The sequence below is a fragment of the Anastrepha ludens genome, chromosome 6 (assembly GCF_028408465.1).
Source record: "Anastrepha ludens isolate Willacy chromosome 6, idAnaLude1.1, whole genome shotgun sequence".
NCBI classification, from domain to species: domain Eukaryota; kingdom Metazoa; phylum Arthropoda; class Insecta; order Diptera; family Tephritidae; genus Anastrepha; species Anastrepha ludens.
In genome coordinates, this window is record NC_071502.1 from 30,723,195 (window position 1) to 30,749,319 (window position 26,125).

At 33.2% G+C, this 26,125-nt stretch overlaps 1 protein-coding gene across 5 annotated transcripts in view; it reads right to left on the minus strand.

The window, feature by feature from the left end:
* Positions 1-5,437: 5,437 nt before the first annotated feature.
* Positions 5,438-26,125, minus strand: part of LOC128867768 (RING finger protein nhl-1) — a 98,808-nt gene continuing 78,120 nt past the window's right edge. For 3 of the 5 annotated variants that reach the window (XM_054109247.1, XM_054109245.1, XM_054109246.1), the window contains 6 exons: positions 21,260-21,538; positions 15,468-16,235; positions 13,416-13,575; positions 10,758-10,898; positions 6,509-6,585; positions 5,438-6,164 (listed from right to left, as the gene is read on the minus strand). In XM_054109247.1, the coding sequence (XP_053965222.1) occupies positions 5,951-6,164; positions 6,509-6,585; positions 10,758-10,898; positions 13,416-13,575; positions 15,468-16,235; positions 21,260-21,538 (1,639 nt within the window). In that variant the 3' untranslated portion in view covers positions 5,438-5,950. The remainder of the gene's footprint in view (positions 6,165-6,508; positions 6,586-10,757; positions 10,899-13,415; positions 13,576-15,467; positions 16,236-21,259; positions 21,539-26,125) is intronic. The other 2 variants (XM_054109249.1, XM_054109248.1) reach the window with 1 other exon arrangement.

Genomic DNA, 26,125 nt, shown 5'->3' on the forward strand with positions numbered 1-26,125 from the left:
GGCACCCCGCACGACACTAACCACCTTTTCACATGCCCCATCAAACCCACTCATCTAGCACCACTCTCCCAACCTGTCAAAACTGCAAGTTTCCTGGGCCAACCGTTAGATGAGCTAGACGAAGACGACCGGTGATTGCAATACACTGACAAAGGTACTGCTACAACAACAACAGCAAGCACCACTGTTGTTGTTAATATATTATATATATATTGCTTTGAATTCTAGGCAAATTTTCGTTTAAACTCTTACACCGAAAAATTTGGAAATTCAAATAACTTTGACTTTGCATCATTAAATCGTTTTTTTTTTGTTTTCTTCTATTCCTCAGCACTTGTAACCTTGTCGCTTAGAATGTCAAATTGCAAATTTTTCATTGCAATGTGGCAATTTTTACTCTTAACGCCAGCGAAATTATAATAAGAAAAATATTTGCAATTGCATACTTTTAGGTGTAAATGCGCGGTCGCCAGATTGCGCATACATTGTTAACATTAAATGCACATTCCAGCCACAAAAGCTGGCAGCACAATGAACCTGTATAAGTGAATAATTGTGTGTGTGTGTGTGTGTGTCACCACAAGACCACTGCAAAAGCACAAGACAAATGCCACGGTACTCTGGCCCGAAATTGCACATGAAAATAACAGCCGAAAGGAAAAGCAAAACAGTATTTTGTTACACCTACACACATACAAACACACACACAGAATACTTCTACACATACTAAACAACTAGCAATATCAAACACAAATTCCCACACACCTACGCATAAACAACGGTTGCCTTTTCCCCAGCTCACCCCAGCTAAGCACTTGAATGAAGGGTGCAGAGTGAAGGGTGCAGGGTGACATTAAATTGCTTGTCGTGTTGCTGAAATGAAGTAATTGAAACGAAATATTTACATAAATCTGTGTGTTAAATGCAACAAAAATGTGAAAATGTGAATTTATTCTAATGGCTTTCCTCAACTCGTATCACAATTATAGTAACTCGTAACAGCTAAGGTATTTCGCAAGAAATTGAAAGCTAAAATCGCTTTTTGTGTTTGTGTAATTTGCCCTGTCTGCGTGGCACAATCGTTTTCATAGCGATAATTTCATCACCAACTTTTAGTAGATGAATTTTCATTTAGATAACCTGGGAGGTTGTATGTTTAGCACAAAAATTTGTTTTACTTGTGCCAAGATTTGCTCCAAAGTACTAACGAAGCAAAGAATTTTCACTGTGGATTCCCTCATAAGCAGCTTAGCATAAATCTTGCTATCAAAATAAGCTGAGCATGAGATTAGTTTGCAGATGAGTGTGTCAAATCTCAAATGTGTGGCTTTGAAATTAATATATATGTGTGTGTAAATACTTACATATGTATACGAAGAACGTTCTCAATTCAAGTATCGTACATAAAAATATTAAATATGCCTTTAGATCGATCGTTTAAGATTTACAAATCGTTGTTGTAGATTTTTTTGTTTTTCCAATTACTTCTTACATTTAAAGTTTGCCCTGTGCCTAATAAAAATTAAAGCAGAGCAAATACATACATAGTTAGCAATTCGGCGTGAGTGCGAAAAGTTTGTATTTGGAAATATTATACACACAAAATTTGGCGCTCTTTGTGAACAACAGTAAAATATCCTATGACCGTTTATACGTATACAGATCATGCATACAAAATATCGTTGAGGCCGATTCAGTGGTAGAGTACCGAAATGCCTAATCATGTTAGGCATGGATATGTATGTATGTACAATATTATACTCCTGCAATAGTTCATTCATTTGTCGTTATAAGCCACTCTCACATAAAACTCTATGACATTGCCTGCGCAACCCTAACTCAGAATCTACTTATAAGCGAAAGCGCTTGTAAACAAAGAGTGAGAACGCACCTCACCAGAGTGCAATAAAGAGAGATGCATGTTTGCTATTATAGTTCATTGCACTCATAACTTGCTAGGCAATTGATATGAAACTCAAATTATTCGAAAGGTCATACCACAATAAATTTATATTTGATGGGTACAACAACACAAAAGTGTAATTAAAAAGAAGCATATTTGACAATATTTCGTGTAAATTTAAAAACAGGATATGCAGACATATTATTTATTTTGTTTTATTTCACTCCTCAACATACAATTTGTCAGAAAAATCTTTTAATTGAATTAACTTTTATTAATTTTTTTAACAATGTTTTACAATATATTAAAAAAAAACAACTTCTAAGGCGATAATAATACCAATATATACTAAATCATAAAAACAATTCAATTACTCTGCTGTCAAAAAAGTGTTTGCACAGTTGGGTGAAAATCAAGTGTGGTAGAATTTTTGGACTTCTGGGGTTAATATTTTGTATGTCCTCCTTGGGCATCAATTACCGCCTGAAGACGACTTCGCATTGATTTAATTAGTTTCGGAATATCATATTCCAATGGTATTTTTCCCCACTCTCCTCTGATGAATCTTATTAATTCAGTTTATTAGTTGGCGATCTTTTTCCTACTTTTCTTTTTAAGTGAACCCACAAATTTTCGATTGGGTTAATATCGGAACTTTGGGCGGGAGTATCAATAACTTTCGTGCAGTTGTAGAGTAACCAGGGCCTGCATAAATAGATTTATGTTTGGGATGATAACTTGATAGTATTTGTATTTAAATTTGTTCGAATTTTCCGGGTCAACAAAACCGAATTTTCTAATACTGGAAGTCAATTCGTTTTTTTTTAATATCAAGATATACTACCTTGATCATTATTTCGCCAAAATTTACATTTCACCCACTCCCTTTGTTGATATATAACCCCAAACCATTACTGACAGTTTTCGAAGCTTTGCGGTAGGGACAATATTTTTGTTTTGTAGTGCTGTGAGAGGCTTACGCCAAACTCTCACGGTAGTAGAGCATCATTTTCGTCTCATCTGAGAAAATAACGTCATCCCAGTACTCTGTGGGAAGTGATATGTGCTCGGTGGTAAATCGCAATCTTTTATCAACGTTTTGTGCTAATAATAGGGGTTTTTTCCTAGCCACTCTTGAAGAATATTTGTGTTTTTGCAACACTTTTCGAACAGTTTAATGAAAAACTCTTAACCTCAAGTCCTTTTCCAATTGAAGAGCTAATCCTCTTGTACTGCTTTGCCGGCTATAATAGGTACATAGTTTTAATAATTTTACGTTCAATTCGCTGCGTCACTTTTTTTGGTCTGCCTGTAGATCCTTTCAACTCGAGTCTTCCTCCATTTTCAGCACGGTTTATTATGTTATATACAGTTCTAATTTTGAGGGAGAACATATCGGCGATTTCTCTGACTGATTTGCCTTTGTAGTGATTGAAATACACTAATTGAATAATATTTTTTGAAACTCATGTTCCTGGCATTTTTTTTATTCAAATCTGAGATCACTTGTAGCACTGAAGACAATCACTTTATAACTAAATAGTTTCTTACCTCGTTCAAATTCCATACCATTTGCAAGAAAACCAAAATGAATGAAATTCGCGGAAAATTACTGCATTTTTTGTTGTTTTCATCAGTGATGCAAAGATTTTTTTGACACTTTTTAAATAGAGTAAACATTTTTTTTTGTTGTTTCTCTGTAATATGTGTATTTATTTAATAACTGCTGGCGCCTAATAGTTCTAGACAAGTACAGTAATGGAATGTGTGTATAATTTTTTTGTTTGCTTTTTTATTTGTTGTTGGAATTCTCGATCAAAGCTAAAATTTTAAATTTTTCTTCACTATGCAAAGATATTCGTGACAAACTGTATGTTAAAATACAAAAAAGTGCGAATTCATTTCATTGTAATGTAAAAAAAAAAAATTATACAGAGAATTGACGCCGCAGCCCGTGTTTTTATATTTTGAAAAGAAAAAATTACAATGCTGTATTTTATTAGATTAAATAACTGGAACTTGACGAAGGTAAAGGATTAAATGCAGATATGGATAGTGGAGATCGGCGCTGCTCATATTTTGATGTTCCGTTCCTAAGAGCAATTTTAGTATGAGAATTCCAACAACTTACAACAGCAACGCGCAGTGTCCCTATCGTTTCTAATATATTCGCACTCACATAACAGTTTTTTATAGCTGAAATAACATCAATGCTCTCCTACTGAGTAGACTGCTGCATTCAAAATAAACAGGCACAAATACACAGACGCAGCAGCGTGTGTTATACAAGAACAAAACACTTGAAGTTCTTAGTACAAAATAAAAAATTACATGGTACTGCATTATCTTTTATAAAGTGGATACCGTTTCAAGCAAAGAGCACTGCGAACACTGCAAATCAACATAATTGAGAACAGAAAATACTACAGAAGTACAAAAAAATGTAAAGGGGGGTTAAGTTTCAAGGGCCGGTATTGATTTTGAATAAGATACAACTTTTTTAAGAAAATATTGTCCTTTCTCTTTATTATGATAATATTGATGTGGCTGAATTACGTAGCAAGGAAAATATCGGTCAAATGGCCGCCGCGGTCTCAGCGGCACACCTCCATCCGATGGTCCAAATTTTCGATGACGCTGAGGCATAATTGAGGTTCTATGCCGTTAATGTGCCGAATTATCTCATCCTTTAGCTCTTGAATAGTTGCTGGCTTATCGACGTACACCTTTCTTTTCAAATAACTCAAAGAAAGAATCCAACGCTGTCAAATCACATGATCATAGCGGCCAATCGATATCGCCGCGACGTGAGATTATTCGGTCATCAAATTTTTCGCGCAAAAGAGCCATTGTTTCGTTAGCTGTGTGACAAGTGGCACCGTCCTGTTGAAACCACATATCGTCCACATCCATAACACCAATTCGGGCCATAAAAAGTTCGTTATCATCTCACGATAGCGAACACTATTCACAGTAACTGCTTTACCGGCCTCATTTTGGAAAAAATACGGCCGAATGGTGCCGCCGGTCCATAAACCGCACCAAACAGTCACTCTTTGTGGGTGCATTGGTTTTTCGGCAATCATTCTTGGATTATCATTCGCCCAAATACGGCAATTTTGCTTATTGACGAATCCACTCAGGTGAAAATGTGCCCCATCAGTGAAGATGATTTTTTTCACGAAGTGAGCGATATGCATTTTGATTGGAACGCCCGTTTTCATAATGAGCCTGAATAACTTTAACGCTTTGCTCGATTGTGTATCTTTCCACGGTTCAAATTGAATTAGTCTGAAATTTAAAAATGTTAAATGGAGTGCAGAAAAAAACGTGACGTTTAGGTGTGGTTCACGTTAAAATTTAACCACCCTTTATTTGACTTACTTACTCAGCTATCAAACCAATTTTTGAAGAATGGACTGGTGCACTAAAATTTAAAATTTAAAGTCAAAGACTCCTGCACCCGGTGCTTTAGCTTTTAAACACAATAATTATTATATAATAATTTGACGAAAAAAATTACAAAATTAAAAATCCATTTTTCTGCCATAATCAAAACAATTTCCAATTTTATTATACTTTTTATGATCAAACTACAAATTTGTAAGCGCAAATATGTGCATTTATAAAAACGACGATTGTTAACTTTAAGCAAAAAATTTATAAAACCAAAAACTACATTATCCTCTGAAGCAATATTAAATTGAAGCACGTACAAATGATTATCGAAAACAAGTAAATTAAAAAATAAATTACAAAAAAAAAATCTTTTTTAAAAATATACGTAAGTATATATGTATGTAGTAATAAACAAAGTAGAACAAACACACTTTGAGTAGGCTATAACAGAACAAAAATTGCTTGGCATGAAATTATTGTATTTCCTCCATCCATCTACATACTCTCGTATACATCTTGTACATATACATATATATGCATGTGATTATATTGGTTACAAATATATGTAAGTGTGTGTGTGTGTGTGTGTGTGTGTGTTTAATTGCAATTATTAATCTGTTTAGTACTTTTTTTCTAGTGTTAAGTAATTTAGAAGACTTGTACGCGATGATTCTCACGATCGCACACCAAAATATTTCCATTCGACATGACGCCAACACCCTCGAGTCCTTTGAATTCTGAACGACCAGAACCCCATGAACCGAAGGCCCTTAAGAATGTGCCGTCAGGACTAAAAATCTGTATGCGATTATTACCCGCATCGGCGATTATTATATAACCCTGATCATCCACAGCGATGCCCCTGCAAAATAAATGAGAAATAGAATAATTTATTCATAAAATATTTGGTAGTAGATTCTACTTAAAACACTCTAATAGATTAGTAATAGAGATCACATACAAGGTAACTATAGGCTAAGTTTAGTTGTGATAATTAAATGAAATAAAAAAAAAATTGTTTGCCGAATCAGTTCGATTTCAAGTCACAAAGTGAGCAGTCGACTAGAGTTGAATGACTTTAAAGCAGCGGATGGGTGCTTAATTTTGCACTACCTAGTATCTCCAATGTTTTTTGCAATGCAGATTTTGCAAAAACGAATATTTTAAAACAACTTAGCAATATTTTTTTTTTCTTTTTTTTCTCACCGTGGGAACTTTAGCTGTCCGTCATCAGAACCCTCTGTACCGATGGTTTTTAGAACTTTTCCGTTGACGTCGAAAATCTGTAAATTGATTTAAGAAAATTAGCTGGTTAATTTATTTTAAGCAGTTTTATTTATATATATTTTTATATATATATATATATATCGGCGGCCGCCGTAGCCGAATGGTTTGGTGCGTGATTACCATTCGGAATTCACAGAGAGGTCGTTGGTTCGAATCTCGGTGAAAGCAAAATTAATAAAAAAAAAAAAAAAAAAACATTTTTCTAATAGCGGTCGCCCCTCGGCAGGCAATGGCAAACCTCCGAGTGTATTTCTGCCATGAAAAAGCTCCTCATAAAAAATATCTGCCGTTCGGAGTCGGCTTGAAACTGTAGGTCCCTCCATTTGTGGAACAACATCAAGACGCACACCACAAATAGGAGGAGGAGCTCGGCCAAACACCTAACAGAAGTGTACGCGCCAATTATTTATTATTTATTTATTTATTTTAAGCACTAAACATTTTCAAGAATTTAAATGCTTACTTTTAATTTTTAAAAATATTAAAACAAAATTTTTAAAATATTAAACATAGCATGGAAAACAACAATGAATAATTTTACATTTTAAATTAAAAATAATTAAAAAGTAATAAATTTAAGAAAACATTTTTTTCTAATTCTTTGATTTAGAAAAGACCGTGGAAAAAAAAATTCAATTTCTAAATTTTAAATTTATAAAAACAATGTTAAAAATAAAATAAAATAAAAATAAGGAACAAAACAATAATAAGAAACTAAAAAGTATGAAATTTTAAATAAAAAAGGGGAAAAGGAAAAGCAATAAAAAAAAATATTTCTAAAAGTAAAAAATTTTAAAATAATTCAAGAAATAAAAACAATAAAAACAATATCTGTGAAAAATAAAAAAAAATGTTTGATTTCTTCACATTTTTTTTTATTGGTTTTATTTTTTCAAATATGTATTTGTCCTCTTCTCTATTAAAAATTTAATATTTTTTAGTTTTTTATTATATATTACTTTTATTTTTGTTATTTTTATTTTATTTTAAACATTTTTTAAATTTAAAATTTTTTATTTTTTAAATATTTTTTTTAATTTAAAATTTAATATTTTTTAGCTTTTTATTATAATTCTATTTCTTATTTTTATTTGGTTGCTTGGTTTAAGGGTGACCCCGCATCGGAGTGCCACATAGACCGCAAGTTGGGTCCGTTGTGTTGCCCTAGAACTCATTATGTTACATGATTTCCCCACCTGACCGAGATTTTTATTGTAGATGTTGGTCAAAGATAATAATTCGTTTCGAAAATTTGATGAGAGATTCGATTTTCAGGTTCGAGAGTACTGAAAGATTGTCAATTGTTGGAGAGCCTAGAAGAGCGAGTCGACTTCTGGCTAGACCGGGACAACTGCACAGCAAATGCCTGCTCGATACTTCCTCATCTTCGTCCTCGCAGTATCTGCACAGGTCGTTTTGAGGAACCCCGAGCCGACGTGCGTGAGTGCCCAAAAGGCAGTGGCCGGTGATGAGAGATATTATATGCCTTAGTTCGTGTTTCGAAAGACTTATAAGGGTTTTTGTCTGTTTCAGATTGTAATATGGCCAGATTTGTCTGGTCGTAACGCAAGTAGTTTCCTCTCGCCACCTCCGATCAGCAATGCTGTGAAATTCTCGATCAATGAGCAATTTGCATGTTAAAAGAGCGGAATGTGGATTGTGGGTAAGTTACTAACATTTAATTGCGCAGCTCCAGCTCTTGCGAGCTCGTTAGCTTTGCAGTTACCTTCGAATCCACTGCGATCCGGTATCCAGATAACTTGGACAGAATTCTGAACACTTATCTCGTTAAGAGATAAGAGACGGGATCGAACCACATCTGAGTGGGTATAAGAGGAGCTGAGTGCTCGAACGGCCGCTTGACTGTCGGTGAAAAAGCGGATATCCTCTAGTGATATTATATTTTCTAAGAGAGTTTTCGCAGCATACCAGATAGCGCATACTTCCGCTTGAAATACGGTACAGTAGTCGGGTAATCTAAGTGATAGATTGATGTGAGGGGAATTGGAAAAGATTCCAAATCCCACTTTGCCGTCTTGTTTTGAACCATCTGTATATATAGTCAGAGGGCCATTGATTTCGGTTAGATTTGTCTTCCATTCTTCCCTAGTTGGGAGTGAACAGGAGAATAGCAAGGGTGGTGATGGAAGACTTACATGATAGTCTATGTCGGAAGAGATAACAGTGTTCCTGTTCAGTATGGCCGAATGGCCAAGATACTTATTCCATTTCGATATAGCATTCATGCGTGTCGCTGCTTTCGCTGCAATCGCTTTGCCAACCAGATCGATAGGGAACAAGTGAAGCAACGTATTTAGAGCCTTAGTAGGTGTTGTACTTAAGCATCCTGTTATCAGGAGGCAGGCTGTTCTTTGAACTCGATCAATTGTGGCTACTCTACACCGTTTTTCGAGTGCTGTCCACCATACAACCACACCGTAGAAGAGTATCGGTTTGATGATCGAGGTATATATCCAATAAATGATCCGAGGTGAAAAACCCCAGGTTTTGCCTATAGCTTTCTTGCAAGTATAAAGAGCTATGAAAGCTTTTTTGCATCTGTTTTCGATGTTCAATTTCCAACTCAACTTCCTATCTAGAATAACTCCTAGATATTTAGCTGAATCAGATAGGAGTAATGATTCCCCTTTTAAGGTTATTGTTTGCAGTGGAGGAGATTGTTGTTTCCTATTGAAGAGAACAGGATCTGTCTTTGCTGGATTCGCATTTAGTCCGCATTCGGTGCACCATTTTGACAGAATATTGATTGAGCGTTGCATGAGCTCAGTAAGAGTATTCAGGTGTTTGCCTGACACGCAGAGAGCAATATCATCTGCATAGGCTACAACTTTGCAGCCTGCTTTTTCGAGATTTCGAAGCAAACTGTTTACAGCGAGATTCCAGAGAAGGGGTGAAAGTACTCCGCCTTGAGGAGTGCCTTTGACGGCGTACATTCTCATGCGGCTTAAGCCAAGCTCTGAAGTGATTATTCTATTTTGGAGCATTTGTTCGATCATCTTTCGGATGGAGTAATTAATACCCAATTTGGCAATTTCAGACAAAATAGCGTTGGGTTCAATATTAGCACCTTCTATGTCCATAAATGCGACAAGAGAGTACTCCTTATTCTGAAGGGAAGTTTCCACTGTTTGCACCAGTGAATGAAGTGTCGTTTCAGTCGATTTCCCTTTAGTGTAGGCATGTTGTGCCTTATAATTTTATTTCTTATTTTTATTTTATTTTAAACATTTTTTAAATTTAAAATTTTTCATTTTTTAAATATTTTTTTTAAATTTAAAATTTAATATTTTTTAGTTTTCTATTATTATTTTATTTCTTCTTTTTTTCATTTTAAACATTTTTTAAATTTAAAACTTTTTATTTTTTAAATATTTTTTTTTAATTTAAAATTTAATATTTTTTAGTTTTTTATTATTGATTTATTTCGTATTATATTATTCTTTGTATTTTATTTAAAACATTTTAGGTTTATATTTTTTTTTTCAAAAATTTTTTGTTATTTTATAAATGTAAAAACTTAAAACTTTTACAATTTTTTTTATGCTCAAAAGCGTTTTTTTTTTTTTAATTTTATGAATTTATAAAACTAAAAACTTTAAAAATTTTTTGAATTTAAGATTTAATATTTTCAAACTTTTTTGTTATTGTTTTATTTGTTATTCTTTTATTTTTAAATTTTTTTGATTTTTTATACGCATTTGATTTTTTGTCCTCTTTCTAGGTAAGCTAAAAACCACCAATTCGTTTTTTGGTTGGTCTTCAGAATCGGAACCATAATTATAATGCAATTTTCTTTCGCATGGAGCTTTTCTTTAAATAAATATGCGAAATATACGAATAAATATTTTAAGTAAAGCAACCCAGCTGCGTTGTACTGCAAGTGCTGCTTCTACGAACCGACTTAAGGCATCCATCTAAACATACGGACATGTTTTACAAATAAACGCGTCCGCCATATCGAATCAGCCATTTTTGAATTTTAAAAGCCTAGCATAAAAATTTGTAATAATCAGCCTCAAGAAAACCTTTATGCCAAGTTTCATTAAAATCGCCCAATCGCATGATATTTTTGCCCCTTTTGAAGGGCATTGGTCGGATAAAATGACATCAACTCTGTTAGTCAAATATTTTTAAGACATTCTCTCACCTGAATTCGGTGATTATTGGAATCGGATACAATAACACGATTCGTATTCGAAACAGCGATGTAGTGTGGGTGTTCAAGTTCTCCTTCCAACGGTCCCAGTTTGCCAAATTTACCAACAAAAGTGCCATCGGATTGAAAAACCTGTAAGCATAAAAAAGATAAAAATATGTGTAAGAATATGATTCAGATGTAACTAGACGATACCGATAACTAGATATGAAAACCGTTTGTATGATGATAATCGAAATTTAGATAGGCTTTAGATTTTGCAAAGAGATTATCAGCTGTGTAGGTATATGTGCGTGTAAGTGCGCATGGAGGCCATTTGCATTGGCAAGATTGTAGGCATGCATGCAAGCACACTTATGTATGTGTGGAAATCTTCTGTGAAACGAAAAATACAAATATCACAGATTCATTCTTTGCTATTGTTGTTGGCGTAATTTTCATTATTGCTGTTGCTAGGGCTCTCTGTAGCCGTCAGCCCACTAAATAAACTTCCACTTTATTCATTTCACTGCTGAAAGGATTGATTGGCAGCGCTTGAATTGACATTGAATGGGTTGCCAAGTAACGGGGAATTGCCGTTTCAAGCAGATAAAAGAAAGCAGCAGCAAAAGGATTGTGCAACGAGAAGACAGTTGTAATGATTAATTGCAAATATTTACATATTCGCAATGCAGTTGTTGTTGTATTCGTACGAATATACATAGTTTAATCGCACATACATTTGATATATGCAAATCTAAGGTGTCTCGTATTTGCCCATGTGATAAGAATTGATTGAATTAAGAAGTGTAGTGAATTACCGCCTAAGCAAATATAGGTATATAAAGGGTGTCCCAATATGGTCCTTTAGTTAGGCATTTGAAAAATGCGGTGTTTATTTGAAACGAATAGAACGCAAAATCCGATAAATGGACGGCTCGTGACAACATATTGACAAGCTCTGCCGGTTTGTTTTCCTTAATTAATTTAGTTTTCTTTTAAATTTATATTCAGTTATATTTCATCCTATAACAAAACAAAAGTGCGTGTAGCGTAGTACACATAACTGAAGTGAAACTTTCAAAGCAGTCAAAGAAAGAGGGAGATACCCGAGAGAGAATGAGAGAGAGAGAGAGAGAGAGAAGAATATATATCTAAATAAATTCACAACATTAGCCGAGAATACAAATAGACAAAATTTACAAAAAACGGAGAAGGGTCGACCGGTGTAGGTAAACGCCGGACACAACTCGTGGCAACAAAGCGCACTACTCCGAGCATTTATCACCCGCACAAATGCAGCGATTTCAGGACTGCAGCAATGGCACAAATTACCGCAAGGCAATACCAACAAATCCAACGCCGGAATGGATAGCACTTTATAGTACGCACAAGCACTAGCCAGGAAACGGAAATAAGCGCCAAAAAGTAGGCACCAAAAAAACGCCAAAAAAAATTGGGACAAAAACCGCCCACAACAAACAGAGGTACCAAGGAAATATAACGCCAAAAAGTAGGCACCAAAAATATATTTCCTACAAGTTTGCACCAACAAACAAGCGCCAAAAAGTAGGCAGTGTTATTTCTCACTAGAAATTAGCAACCACAAGGAAAAACTCAGGAAAAATAGCCTAAAGTGTATGTAAGATATATATAGGGCATAGCTTTCTCTCTCTCCTTTTCCTCCACGTTATATCTTTTTTCTCTCTCGCGGAACGAAAATGCCCAAAACTTTGCATGGCCTTGAAATTTTACTCTCCATTCTCGATCGTCCATCGACGCCTAAGAAGTTTCACTTCAATAAATCCAAATAAAAATAATAAGTAAATAAAACATAAATTCAAATTTCAAATTCAATTTCCCTCAAAATGTTACACTTTTTATTAAGAATTTGTAGAAAATTGTTGGGTACGCAGTTCTGGTAAATATAATCAAAAGTAAAATTGACGTGACTAACAATTCACGTTGATTTTTGATAATTCTTTTTCTTCTTTTTATATTAGATTTAGATTAATTGGAGGTTTGCCCTTTGACCTGATGAAGTTCTCCTATTAGACTTAACATAGAGCCGAGTTGGACAGAGCTTATGTGCCGCGTTATAGCGCTGCATTCATGGATAAGGTTATTGGAGTTTCCTAGGATTGGGGAAGAGTAAGTGGACTGTACCCCGATCATGTACTGCGCAGTCTGCAATGCCCTGAGAGCATTTTTATTTGGAAGAAAATGCATAACATCGGCAACAGAAAAACTTGTCAAAACTTAACTCAAATATTGAACCACTTTAAAATGACACAATAGATAGTATTCTAAAATTTAATGAGCTATAAAACTACGTACACAATTCTTTTTTTAAAGAAAATTTGTCTACTTTTTAGAAATCCTGTGCCAAGTCTGAATTTTAATTAATATGGTTTTATTATGGAATAAACTATATATTTTTTTTTTTTTAATTAATTCATTTATTTTCACGCAGTGCACTCAGTACTTCGAAGACATTTTGGCATAGTGCCGATTTAATTTCATCAAAAGGACTCCAACTATTTTCTTTCAATTCAGAAGAAATTATTGCATTATTGGCATTCCTATCATAACGAAAACTTAACGGTCTTAATGGGACACCCTTTATCCTAAATAAGTATGAAATTTAAGTATTTTTTTATTTTGACTCACCTGCACTCGATGATTTTCTTTGTCACAAACGTAAATGAAACCCAATGAATCGGTTGCTATGCCCCAAGGATAATTAAATTTACCATCGGTCATGCCTTGGGAGCCAAATGCGCGCAAAAAGCGTCCTTGTGGATCGAGTACTTGTATGCGATGATTATATCTATAAAAGAGGGTGGAAAAAAATTTTTGAATAAAAATTGAACATTTTTTAAATTTTCTACAATTAGAGAAAACAAGCGACGCACGCCACAAATAGGAGGAGGAGCTCGGGCAAACACCCAAAAAGGGTGTACGGGCCAATTATTTATATAAACATATATATTATATAAAATTCTTTCCGGACCGGTTCCTTACTTGTTTTTCTTTAGATTTGTTTTTCAACAGTTTCGCTTGATTCTTTTGGATGCTCGCTATTGATCAGTCCCCCTTTCGGAACGAATTTCTTGTGCACAAATCAGCTGGCACCTGCCAAAATTGCTGTTATTAGCAAGCAGTCTTAAATATAAAACCGTCTGGCTTTTCCAAACTGAAGAACTACAGAAGCAAAGCAAATGGGCCTGGGGGTTAATGAGGACAAAACGAAGTACCTCCTGTCATCAAACAAACAGTCGGCGCACTCGCATATCGACACCCACGTCACTGTTTAAAACGACAGCTATGATTTCGAAGTTGTAAGAAACGTCATTTATTAAAAAAACCAGCATTAACTCCGTTAACAATGGACGCCTTGAAATCCAACGAAGAGTATCTTTTGCCAACAAAGGCTACTTTGGACTAAGTAGGCAATTGAGTAGTAAAGTCCTCTTTCGGCCAACAAAACTAACACTCTACAAGGATCTCATCATAACCGTCCTAATGTATAGCGCAGAAGCTTGGACGATGGCAACAACCGATGAGGCTTCCCTTGAATACTTAAAAGTTTGAGGGAAAGATTCTACGTAAGGTTTTGGAACTTTGCACGTTAGCGATTGCGAGTTTCGTAGGCGATCAAACAATGAGCTGTATGAGCTTAACGACAACAAAGACATAGGGCTCCGAATAAGAATCCTGCGGCTTCGTTGGCTGAGTCAAGTCGTCCCAATCGATGCAAATGCCACGGCTCTGAAAGTATTGAAAGCGGTACAAGCTGGTGGTAGCAGAGGAAGAGGAAGACCTCCTCTGCGCGACTGGCGCGCTTTGTTAAAATCGCGCCAATCAAGAAGAAGAAGCAGCAGCAGTCTTGGCAAGTTGTAAAACAAACCTCTAAACATTTTATTATATTTTTTCTCCATGAACCATAAAACTCTCTATGAAATTTCTATGTGAAAATCGTTTTTCATATGACACATATTTTTTGGCAAAATAACACATTTCCATTCTTCTCATGCATTATTTGCATACAACTCAATTGGTACCTCCACAAATGATTTCAGTACATAATTCAAGCATGTTTGCTTTTAATCGGCTCAACTTCTTCATTTCCAACAACTCACCGAACAAATAACAAATTCAAATACGCTCCTCCTGCTGTTGAATCCATTAGCACTGAGGCTGACTTTTAATTATGTTGAAAACAATTGCCCTGAAATGCTACCGACACAATACTCGAACGCAAAAATAAATGTGGGAACCGAAAGTTTTCCTCATTTCCGGCGTAAATATTGGCTGAATGGAAATTAATTTTGTCATTATTATGCCGGATTAAGCGGCGACAAGTGAGATGTTGGCTGCCACTAACCCAACCGTCAATTGTAACTTACGCGACAGCCAATGGCATTTGCTTTATAACGCGTCCTTTATCCGCTTAACGTTCTCATCCGAAACCTCACTGATGCACAAGCGAGCAAACAAAACATCCTCCCTCACGTAGGATGCACACCAGCCGCACAGCAATTGAAGGCACTTGCGAATGCGTGCACATGGTAGCGATTTCTATTTGCCATTTGTTGCAGTTAATTAAAAAGTTTCTTTGACGGAGTTAATACGCGTACAAATAGTCCCCTTTGCAACTTAATATTTACATTACCTATGGGCGGGCAGTCTCACCTCCCATTCCAGTGTCATGTCACTCACCTGTCTGCGATTATGTATTGTCCAATGCGATTGATCGCCACACCAGCCAAGCAATCGAACTCGCCCGCGCGTAAGCCAAATTCTCCGAAAGATTTAACAAAGATACCGTTCGAGTCGAACACCTGTACACGATGATTTGACGAATCGGCGACGATGAAACTATTATCCGGGCCGACTGCTACGCCGCGTGGCCACGTGAAGGATCCGGGCTCGCTCCCCCGTCCCCCCAATTGGAACAGCTGCTGCCGTTTGCGCAAGTACAATTCCTTAAGGGTAGTACCTGCCACTCCGGTTATACCGGCTGCTGCTGCTGTTACCGTAGGGGAGGTAGGGGAGCCTACCCCGTTTTTTGAACCGTCATCATCGGATGAGCCCAGCTCGTTGGCCTGCCGCAACGGCAGCCCTAAACTCAAGCGACGCGACACGTCACTGGCATGACTACGACTGGCATTGCTACTGCCGCTGCTGCCGACGCCAGTGCCATGGCCATGCGAGGACGATGCCAGAGCTGAGGCGCCACTACCGCTACTAGACGGAGTGTCTTTGGCAGTCTTGTTGCCATACTTGTTCTTTAAGTACCGCGCCCAGGAGCTCAACGCCTCGCCGTCTTTGCTGTCCGCTGCGGCGGACGTGCTGGAGCCGGCGGCGCTGACAATACCGCTGCGTGCTGATGCGGTGCTTCGATCGGTGGCCGGTGAATTATCACGCGATTTCAATGCATGCGAAGAGCGACTACGAGCCAAATCCGAGCCGCCATAACCGGCATATCTGTTGAGATGTGGAGAGAAGATAAAACATAGAATTAGAAAAAATGTATTAAAGCGCAGCCGTTAGACGGATGGATTTGAAGAAAATGTAATTAGGATTTACTGTTTTGCCGTCAATGAATAGAAATTTAAAATGTGAAATACGCTAAAAAACCAAAATTATTTTAAGTTAATCATTTGAAAATTCGTTTACTTTTTCCTTTAAGTACTAAGAGCTGGGTTTCGCAGTTTCGGTTGTCTAAAACTTGCATTGCATTGTTATATTGAAAATTATATGAATTTATGAAATCATTGAATGTTGTGCTTTTATGAAAGTAGGAAAATATTTGTCCGTCTTTTCAAATTTATGTGGCTGGCTGAGCTGAAAGTGACTTTAAAAAAACCAAACCCAGAAAATGAGTGAGAGCTGAAAAGAAAAGGCTGATGTGGATGGCATCTGAGGGGCCATAAAACCTTTACATCTTTAGGCTTCATAAGCTTCTTCTCCATTCTAAGATGCTTACGGTACCAGTTACCTTCTTGTTCAGCAAGGGAATTATAGGAGATCTTCCTTGGTGGAATGGAAATTTAAACTACCGCATGACCCAGAAGATTTAATGTTAGCGGAATTGTAATAGAAAAAAATTCTATCTTGGTTTTGAGTCTCTTTTTAATGGGAATTTGCTGAAATGAAAAAATAGAATTAAATGGAATCATCATTGGTTTTACCAAATTGCTTATAAATCATATCTTGGAAACCATTTTTTTTTTTTTGCTTTCTCTAATCTGATTGAAAAATAATAAAGCATTAGAACTATAGCCTATTTTTCATTTGCCTCAGCTTATGAAAACTGTTAAGAACTTGGGTCAGAATATTAAGAAAAAAAAGTGAAGTTGCTTTTTTTAGTCGTACCTTCGGTCTCATTAATAAAAAAGGTTACTATCAGTGATTCCATGTCAAACGATTAAAGTATTTTGGGCATTGGCGTAAATTTTTCGGGAAATTTATTTATTGGTAGGCTCGAGTATATAAAAAAAGTAGACCGAAAAAATTTAAGAAAAAAATTAGAAATGAGATTTGAGATTTATTATATTTGGTAGAAAACTCTTCAAAGTGAAATGTTTTCGATTATTTTTAACATTTAAATTTTTTTTAATGCAATAGTTTCGATTATTTTTAAGAATATAATAATTTTAATTAAAAAAATAGACAATTTTTTCAAAAAAATAAAAATTAAAATAAAAATAAGAATTAAGGAATAAAAAATATATAATAGAAATTAAATTAAAAAAAATTGATTTTTTTCGTTCAAAATTTCCGGGAACACGACTTTTTTGCCATTTTTGAAAATCACCTCCACTCAGATATTTTTCTTATTTTTTCATTAATGGCATAAAAAATATGAAACCAATCTTTGAGGAGGCTGTTCTTCACAACTGCCAAAAATAATTGTTCCCGGAATTTTTTAAGAAAAAATTAAATTTTTTCTAAAACGCTTTATCCCAACCTTTAATAAATTTCAATTTTATAATTTTCGTTTAAATTTTTTCCAAAAATGATTTTTTTTTCTAATTTTTTAAATATAATAGGTATACATACTTAAAAAAATTGAAATTTTAAATTGGAATAATTACAATAAAAATTTTCGATATATTTAAAAAAACATTTTTAGAATTTAATACAAATTTTTTTTTTTTGAAAAAAAATTTTCAACTAATTTTTTTTATGTCATTTTTGAAAAACACCCCCACGCATACTTTTTCATATTATCTCTTTCAATCTTAAAGAAGTTGTTTTCCATAACTGACAAAAAAAAATTTTTTTATTTAAATTTTTAAGAAAAAAATTAAACTTTTTCACAAAATTGTATGCCAAAATTTTCAACTTTTATTGTAATATATTTTAATTTTATAATTTTATTTTTTTTTGTAATTTTCCCCAAAACCAAATTTTTTTGTAATTTTTAGGATATACTAAGTTTGGCAACCGCATCGCACATAGAGACAACGATGACACTTAGTCCACGAGATGGGTTCGTAGTGAGTCCGCTAGGATATATATACTGAGGTATAATAAATAACAACAAAAAAATCATTCCTAGACATTTTTAAGAAACAATTTAATTTTTTCCAAGGATACGAAAAATTAGAGAAACTCTATGAATTTCTCGAACAGAGTTTTTTCCATAGATTTCATTTTTTCCAAAAAAAAAAACATTCTTTCAAAATATAAAATTTATTTAAAAAAATTAAAATTTTCCAAACAATAAAATTTATTCCAAAAAATTAAATTTATTTCAAATTTCAAAAAAATTTAACTTTGTCCAAAAAATAAAATTTATTCCAAAAAGTTTAACATTTTTTTTAATTTTTGTTTTTTTAATTTTATCAAAAAACACTAAGAAGGAAATTTGTTAATATTATATATTAAAAATAACCAAAGGATTTAAGGTAAATACTAAAGTTTTTAACATTTAATAAATTTAAATTTTATAAAATTTAAAAAAATTAATTGTTTTTAATATTTTGCCCAAAAAATTCAAGAAAAAAATTTGTTAACATACTAAAACGAATTAAAGATATTTCACTTTAAAAAACTTAATACCAAAAGTTTCAATATTTAATAAGTTTAAATTTTATGAAAAAAAAATAGTAAATTGTTTGATTTAGTTTTTTACTATGTTACCCAAAAAATTAAAGAAAAAAAATTAATTGAAGATTCTTTTTTTTTAATGTTTTATATTTTTTTTTTAATATTTTACTCAAAAACATTGAGAAAAAAATTTGTTAATATCTTGAAAAAAATCGAAAATATTTTACTTTAAAAAGCTTTATACCGACATTTTCAACATTTAATAAATTTCAATTTTATAAATTTGTTTTGGAGTTTTGTAAATATATTTTTAATACTTTACCCAAAAAATGAGGAAAAAATGTGTTACTATATTTAAAATAATCGAAAATATTTCGCTTGAAAAATTGTATGCCACAATTTTTAAAATTTAATAAATTTCAGTTTTATATATTAAAAAAATTTTTTAATTGTTTTACGTATTTTTTTACCCAGAAAATTAAAGGAAAAAAATTCATTAACATTTTTTTTTTTGTTTTTTCTTACTAATATATTTTATAATTTTTTTAATATTTTACCCAAAAAAGCTAAGAAGAAAATTTGTTAATATATTAAAAGGAATCGAAAATATTTCTTTTTAAAAAATTTTATACGAAAATGTTCAACATTTAAAAGTTCAAATTTTATAAATTTTTTTTAACACTTTAGTCAAAGAAATTAAGCAAAAAGTTAGTTAATTAATATTTAAGGGAATCGAAGAAATTTCACTTTAAAAATTTTTTAAAATTACAAACATTTTATAAGTATACATTTTATAAAAAAAATTTAAATTGTTTTATTTATTTTTTTTTACTATGTTAACCAAAAAATGAAAGAAAAAAATTAATTCCATTTTTTTTATATTTTACTCAGAAAAATTGAGAAAGAAATTTGTTAATATATTAAAAAAAATCCAAAATATTAAAAAGACTTTATACCAAAATTTTCAAAATTTAATAATTTCCAGTTTTATAATTTTTTTTTTTGGAAATTTGTAGATTATTTTTTAAAACTTTACCCAAAAAATGAGGAAAACAATGTGGTACTATATTTAAAAGAATCGAAAATATTTCGCTTGAAATAAATTTACACCAAAATTTTTAACATTTAATAAATTTCAATTTTTATACATTTTTTTTAGTTTTTTTTCATATTTTACCCAAAAAAAATTAAGAGAAAAACTCTGTTAATATATTAAAGGAATCGAAGATATTTCACTTTAACAAACTACATACCAAAATATTCAACATTTAAATTAATAAATTTAAGTTTTATAAAAAAAATGTTTAACCTTTTCAATTTACTTATCCCAATAACTTATGCCGACAAGTTCTCTTTGCAGTGGTCAAGATGATAGAGACTTTAAACTGCTTTACGATTTGCTTCATCGGTAAACAGTATGGCAATGAAGGTGATTTTAAATGTAAGACAAATTTGCGGACCCCAAATATCAAAATGCTCTCCGGTCAACACTCAGCAACCAATGATTTCTAACTTCATTATTCTTGAAGGCAAAATACTCATTATAGCAATTTTATATTTTCAGTGCTAATTGCATCCAACTGCCTTTTTTTCATTTCAACTGTTCTTGCTTCGAAAAAAATATATCATACAATAATTACTCTCATGATAGATTTTTTTTCATATCAAAGATTTAAAGACTATTTAGACGACTTTAAGATGGAAATTAACTTAAACTTTATTTACTTTTGTTTTAATTTTGCTAAAAAATATTAAAAGGTTTTCCCCCTAATAATATTTTCTCTTCTAACTTATTCTAATTGCTCGTTAATTGTTTGCTCGTGTTAATTTAAAAAAACGTTGGCAACAACTAACGTAAAAAAATGTATATCTATGACCAATTACAGCACAATTAAGAAAGAACAAATTAAGTTTGAAATTAGTGCGAATTCAACAAAAAAGTTGGTTTGGTTGCTTTAGTTTGATTTTTCAACAAAAACAACAAAAAACAGAAACATATGAAAGAAAGGGTAGTGAGCGATGAGCACTGAACCAAAAAAAAAAAAAAACAAAAAAAGAAACATGAGCGATATATAGTATATGCATGTATGTATGTATGCAATAGTACAGTAAATGAGAAACAACAAAAATAAATTAGAAAGAGAGAGCATAACGCGCAACAAACACATTTAAAAAGCGCGAGCACTTGAGCCCAGAACCAAAATTGATACTAAACTATTTACACTGCGCCATTTAATTTTTCAATTTCGTAAAAATGGGCTACTTTAGTTTTGCACAATTTCAAATAATTATTTACTTTTGAATTTTTTGAAATAACCATACATAAATATGCAAAATATTTTTAATTTTTTTTTTTGTTTTTTTTTTTCTTTTTTTCCTATATTTTGTTTTTATAAATAAGTTTATATTCTGTTTTGAAAACAAAAATGTATTTAGTTTTTTTTTTCTCGCACCTTGAAGCCAAGTAAGCAGATGGCGATGCCGTTGTGGGCGATACCGGCTCATCCAAATCGTCGTCATCGTTGCCGATCGCATGCGAGGAGCGACTGCGCGCCAAACGGCTGCGCCGCTCCTTCATCGCCAAATAGCGCGAGCGTCCGGTGCCATAGCGTGAGTCCGAATCGTCGCCAGTGCCGTTGGCATCCTCATCGAAGGAGGCGGTGGGCGTGGAGAGCGATGGTTGCGATACAATTGCGCTGCTCTTGCTTTTGTTTAGAAAGCGGCTTGTGTAGCTGGAAAATTTCGTTTTAATTGATTCGTTTCATTTTTCGATTCGTTGCGATTAATTGAAATTGACTGTTTTTGAATTGTGAATTTTATTGAAATTCTTTGCCGAGCATAAATTAAAATGAAAATCTCGCCGATTTTACATACTAAGTATTTTGTTCTTCGACAAAAAAAAACATACAATTTGCAGATGAAATGATTTAATATGGAAAATAGTTAAAAATAGTTAAAAAAATAGTGAAAACAGAAACAAATTGAGTATTCAGATAGGCATACATAGAAGTTGGTGTTAGTTGTGTATTAATATTTTTTGTTATATAGAGATAATTCTTTAAAAATATACAGGCATTTAGCAATAGAGTTTGAGCCGTTTTCCTCTAATTCCACGCAAGATTAATCATGCAATTTTCCTCTTGAATCAATTTTTTGCTAATATAAATAAATAAAAAATGATTTTGAGTGATGGAAATCTTTATTTCGTACTTTACGCGTTCCATTGCTTGTTCTTTTTATATCCTGCAGCTGTCTAATTCATAAGCGTCAAATATGATTGACGTACGACGCCATTTGCAAAAATACTAAATCTTCCGATAGGGTGATTATTTTTGCGCCAACCTGTATAATTATGAATTATTATAAAGCAAAACTAGCGCAACTAATAGCAGGAAAAGATATACAGTGTAGCGCTGTTAGAGGCTCAGTTGTGGTCAAACTCAGAAAATGAGCCCGACAAACACTGTTTTCGCGGATGGCTCCAGGACCGAGCATGGTTCCGGATCTGGGGTCTACGTGGAATCCAGCAGGACAAAACTGCACTTTACTCTTTAAATGCATGCATCTGTGTTTCAAATTTCACAGCTTCGATTGAGGCTATGGAAGCCAACATTACTAAAGTTATTCACGAGACACCCACCGAAGTCTTCCAGCGAGTCATTCAAAATTGGTGCTTACGGATGGCGGAATTACCGCGCAGTTGCGGCCAACATTTCAAAGGGTTTATCTCTAAAAAATAAATGTCATGAATGGTTCTACCCAAAAATAATAATGATTGCCCAATCAATTTGAATTTTCGTTATTTGGTTTCAATTTAAAATTCGATACCTCTAAATTGATCCCCCTTTATAAGGATAATTATTACTATGTTACCCTGTCAGAAATCAAAATAGATTAACGAAACCAACGCAAGATTGGGTCTTGTCGAGGCCCTATGCTCCCGAGAGGAGTGAACAAGGAAACAAAAAAATAAAGCGAAAAAAATGCAAAGCTGTTTAATTCACCTTTATTGCTTCCTCCTGTTTGGAGTTGAACTAACGTATGGGCGCTTTATTACCGAACTACGTTTTATGAGATGGCGCAAAATTAATCATTCATTTCTTTTTTTTTCATAACTTTTTTTACTAAATCAAAAATGATGATTAAAAGTTAAAAATTTAAAATTGGATGATTAATTTTGCGCCACCCGAAAGGTCAAAATAAAGATTTCCATTATTCAAAAATGTTTTGTTTTATTTAGTCAAAAAGTTATTTAAAACTTAAAAGTGGATGATTAATTTTGCGCCACCCGAAAGGTCAAAATAAAGGTTTCCATTATTCCAATCTTTTGTTTTTGTTTTTCTAAAAAGTAATTTAAACTTAAAATTGAATGATTAATTTTGCGCCACCTTAAATATCACAAACCAGATTTCCATTATTGGAAACCTTTTTCTTGTTTAGTCAAAATATTATTTAACAACTAAAAAGTGGATGATTAATTTTGCGCCACCTTAAAGGTCACAATAAAGATTTCCATTATTCAAAATTAATCATTCATTTTTTTGTTTTTTAATAACTTTTTACTATATCAATAATGATGACCTTGAGTAACTTTATTGTGGCCGTCACGCGCTTCATCGCAGGTATTTTTGCCACTGCAGCTGTGTCAAATATGATTGACGTTCGAAACCATATTTAATCAAAATTTTAAATCTCCTGATAGGCTGATTAATTTTGTGCCACCTTGTATTACCCAATTTTGGTTAATATAGCAAAACTTTTTTAACTGCAAATTTGTAGGCATTTTTACATTTGAATATTTCGAAATATTCTTCACGTCTTTTCAAATAAATAAATTTGATTTAGTTGTAATAGCAAAGCAAGCAGCATTCCTGCTAAGTAGCAAAATCTCATTTCAACAAACTATGTACAAACATATTAACGCATACAGTATATGAGTGTTGTGTGTGAGTGCGTGTGTGTGCGTGTTTGCATTTGGGTGTGTTAGTCTTCTACAAACAAATAATTCTATTTTGTATGCCGTACGGAAATTTCACACTTTAGCACGTTCTGTTTGTGTCAAAAGTTGGAGAAAATGTTAATCGTTGTTTGTGTAGGCCGTTTTTTTTTTTCGTGACGACTTAAGCCAAAGGCTAAGAAGAAATTTGCTTAGAAAAGCGAAGCAAACAAACAAACAAAAAAAGTTAGTTTGTATTCGTATAAAGAACTAATTGAATAAGCTCGCAGTTGAATTGAATATTTTTTTTCTCAAGTTTTTTATTTCTTTGCTGCTTTTTTGCACTTTAATTGGTTTGCTTAGACTTTGGCAAAATTTACTTAATACCGTGACAATTACCATCAAAGCCTACTAATAAACGAATAATATTTGTGTAGAAACGTGACCGAAGCCTAAGTATTTTGTGCTACCTATGTACATACATACAAACACATGCGTAAATGTGGCTGGAGGTAAGGATGTGTGGACATACATAAAGTATAAGTTAGGGGATTAGCAATAGTGAGGAAAAGCGTCAAATGGGTTGTGAGGTCTTAGCAAATATATTTCGTGGTAATTACGGAGCATAACTAAGTAGGTAATAATTGCGGAGCATTTCAGAGTACAAAGATATTATAGAAACAATAAATCCTGAAAATTTGTTGGGATAAATTCAGGTATATAAATCTTACGATAAGGTGATTAATTTTGTGCCACCTTGTACGGACGAAAATCGGGTTAAATGATTATTGTTCAAAAAATAGGCGATATATTCCTATGTGCTCTTTTTTAAGAGAAATGTGCGAAAATAATACCAAAAATGGTGAAGGTGTTTTGCATTTTCTCATATCTTCCAAATTCTTCCGTTCGAAAGAAAATTTTTTTTTAATTCTAAAGGATTTGTGTTATAACCTGAAAAAAGGCCCGCTTATTGAAGAGCCGTATAATTTGTATAATTTTTGTAGTACAGTAAACTGCATTTTCATAAAAAAAGTATTATTGTGGAATAAAAAAGAAACGAATTGAAGAAACAAATTGTATCCATATTTTGTCGGAAATTTCGATTAAAAGTACAAAGCGAGATTGGTAGCTCAGAGGTGCTCCCAAAGGCGCAACATTGATTACACCGAGACTTACGCACCTGTTGTACGGCATTCGATCATTCGATTGTTGTTGGCTTTAGCAGCGAAGTACCAACTTGTGGTTAATCATGTCGATGTAGTGTCAGCGTATTTAAATGGTGATTTAAACGAAGACATCTTCATGGTACAACCGCTAGCGTTTGAAACCTCGAGATATCCTAACAAAGTGTGCAAATTAATGAAACCCATCTATGGTCTCAAACAGGCAGGCCGCGAGTGGAACAAAAAGATCTCCGAAATCGTCACGACTATGGGCTTCAAGAGATGTCAAGCGGATAGTTGTGTATATTTTAAGAGGGAGTATGGTTCCATGAGTCTTATTGATTTGTACTTGGATGATAGGGCAGACGAAAATTATTTTAAAGCAGCTAAATAAGTTTGTTGCAGCTATAGACAAAGGGCCAGTATCGTTTTATTTAGGAATGGAAATAGAGAGAGATGCATTTACTGGCGCAATATCAATTCATCAAGAACATTATGTGAATCAACTGCATAAAACATGAGGAGTGGATTCATGCACGGCGGCAACTACAACTTGGGTTCATGGCACGGTACTCAAGAAGTGTGAGAAGCAGTGTCACGATATTGACGCTATGCGATACCAAAGTTTAATCGAAGGGTTGATGTAGCTGGCGGTAATATCTAGGCCAGATATGGCCCATGTTGTATCTAAATTATCAAAATTTAATAATCATCCATCCCAGATTTCCATGACACAAGTTTTTTCATATTTAGTCAAAAAGTTATTTGAAAATTAAAAGTGAATGACTAATTTTGCGCCGCCTTAAAGGACAAAATAAAGATTTTCATTATTCAAAATCTGTTTTTTAATTAGTCGAAAATTTATTTAAAAATTAAAAGTGGATGATTAATTTTGCGCCACCTTAAAGGTGAAAATAAAGATTTTGATTATATAATTTTTTGTTTTCATTTTTAGTCAAAAAGTTAATTAAAAATTAAAATTGGATGATTAATTTTGCGCCGCCTTAAAGGTCAGAATAAAGTTTTCCATTATTCAAAGTCTTTTTTTTTTGTTTTTCTAAAAAGTTATTTAAAAATTAAAAGTGGTTGATTAATTTTGCGCCACGTTAAAGATCAAAATAAAGATTTCCATTCTTGAAAGTATTTTTTTTTTGATTTAGTCAAAAAGTAATTTAAAACTTAAAAGTAGATGATTAATTTTGCGCCGCCTTAAAGCTCAA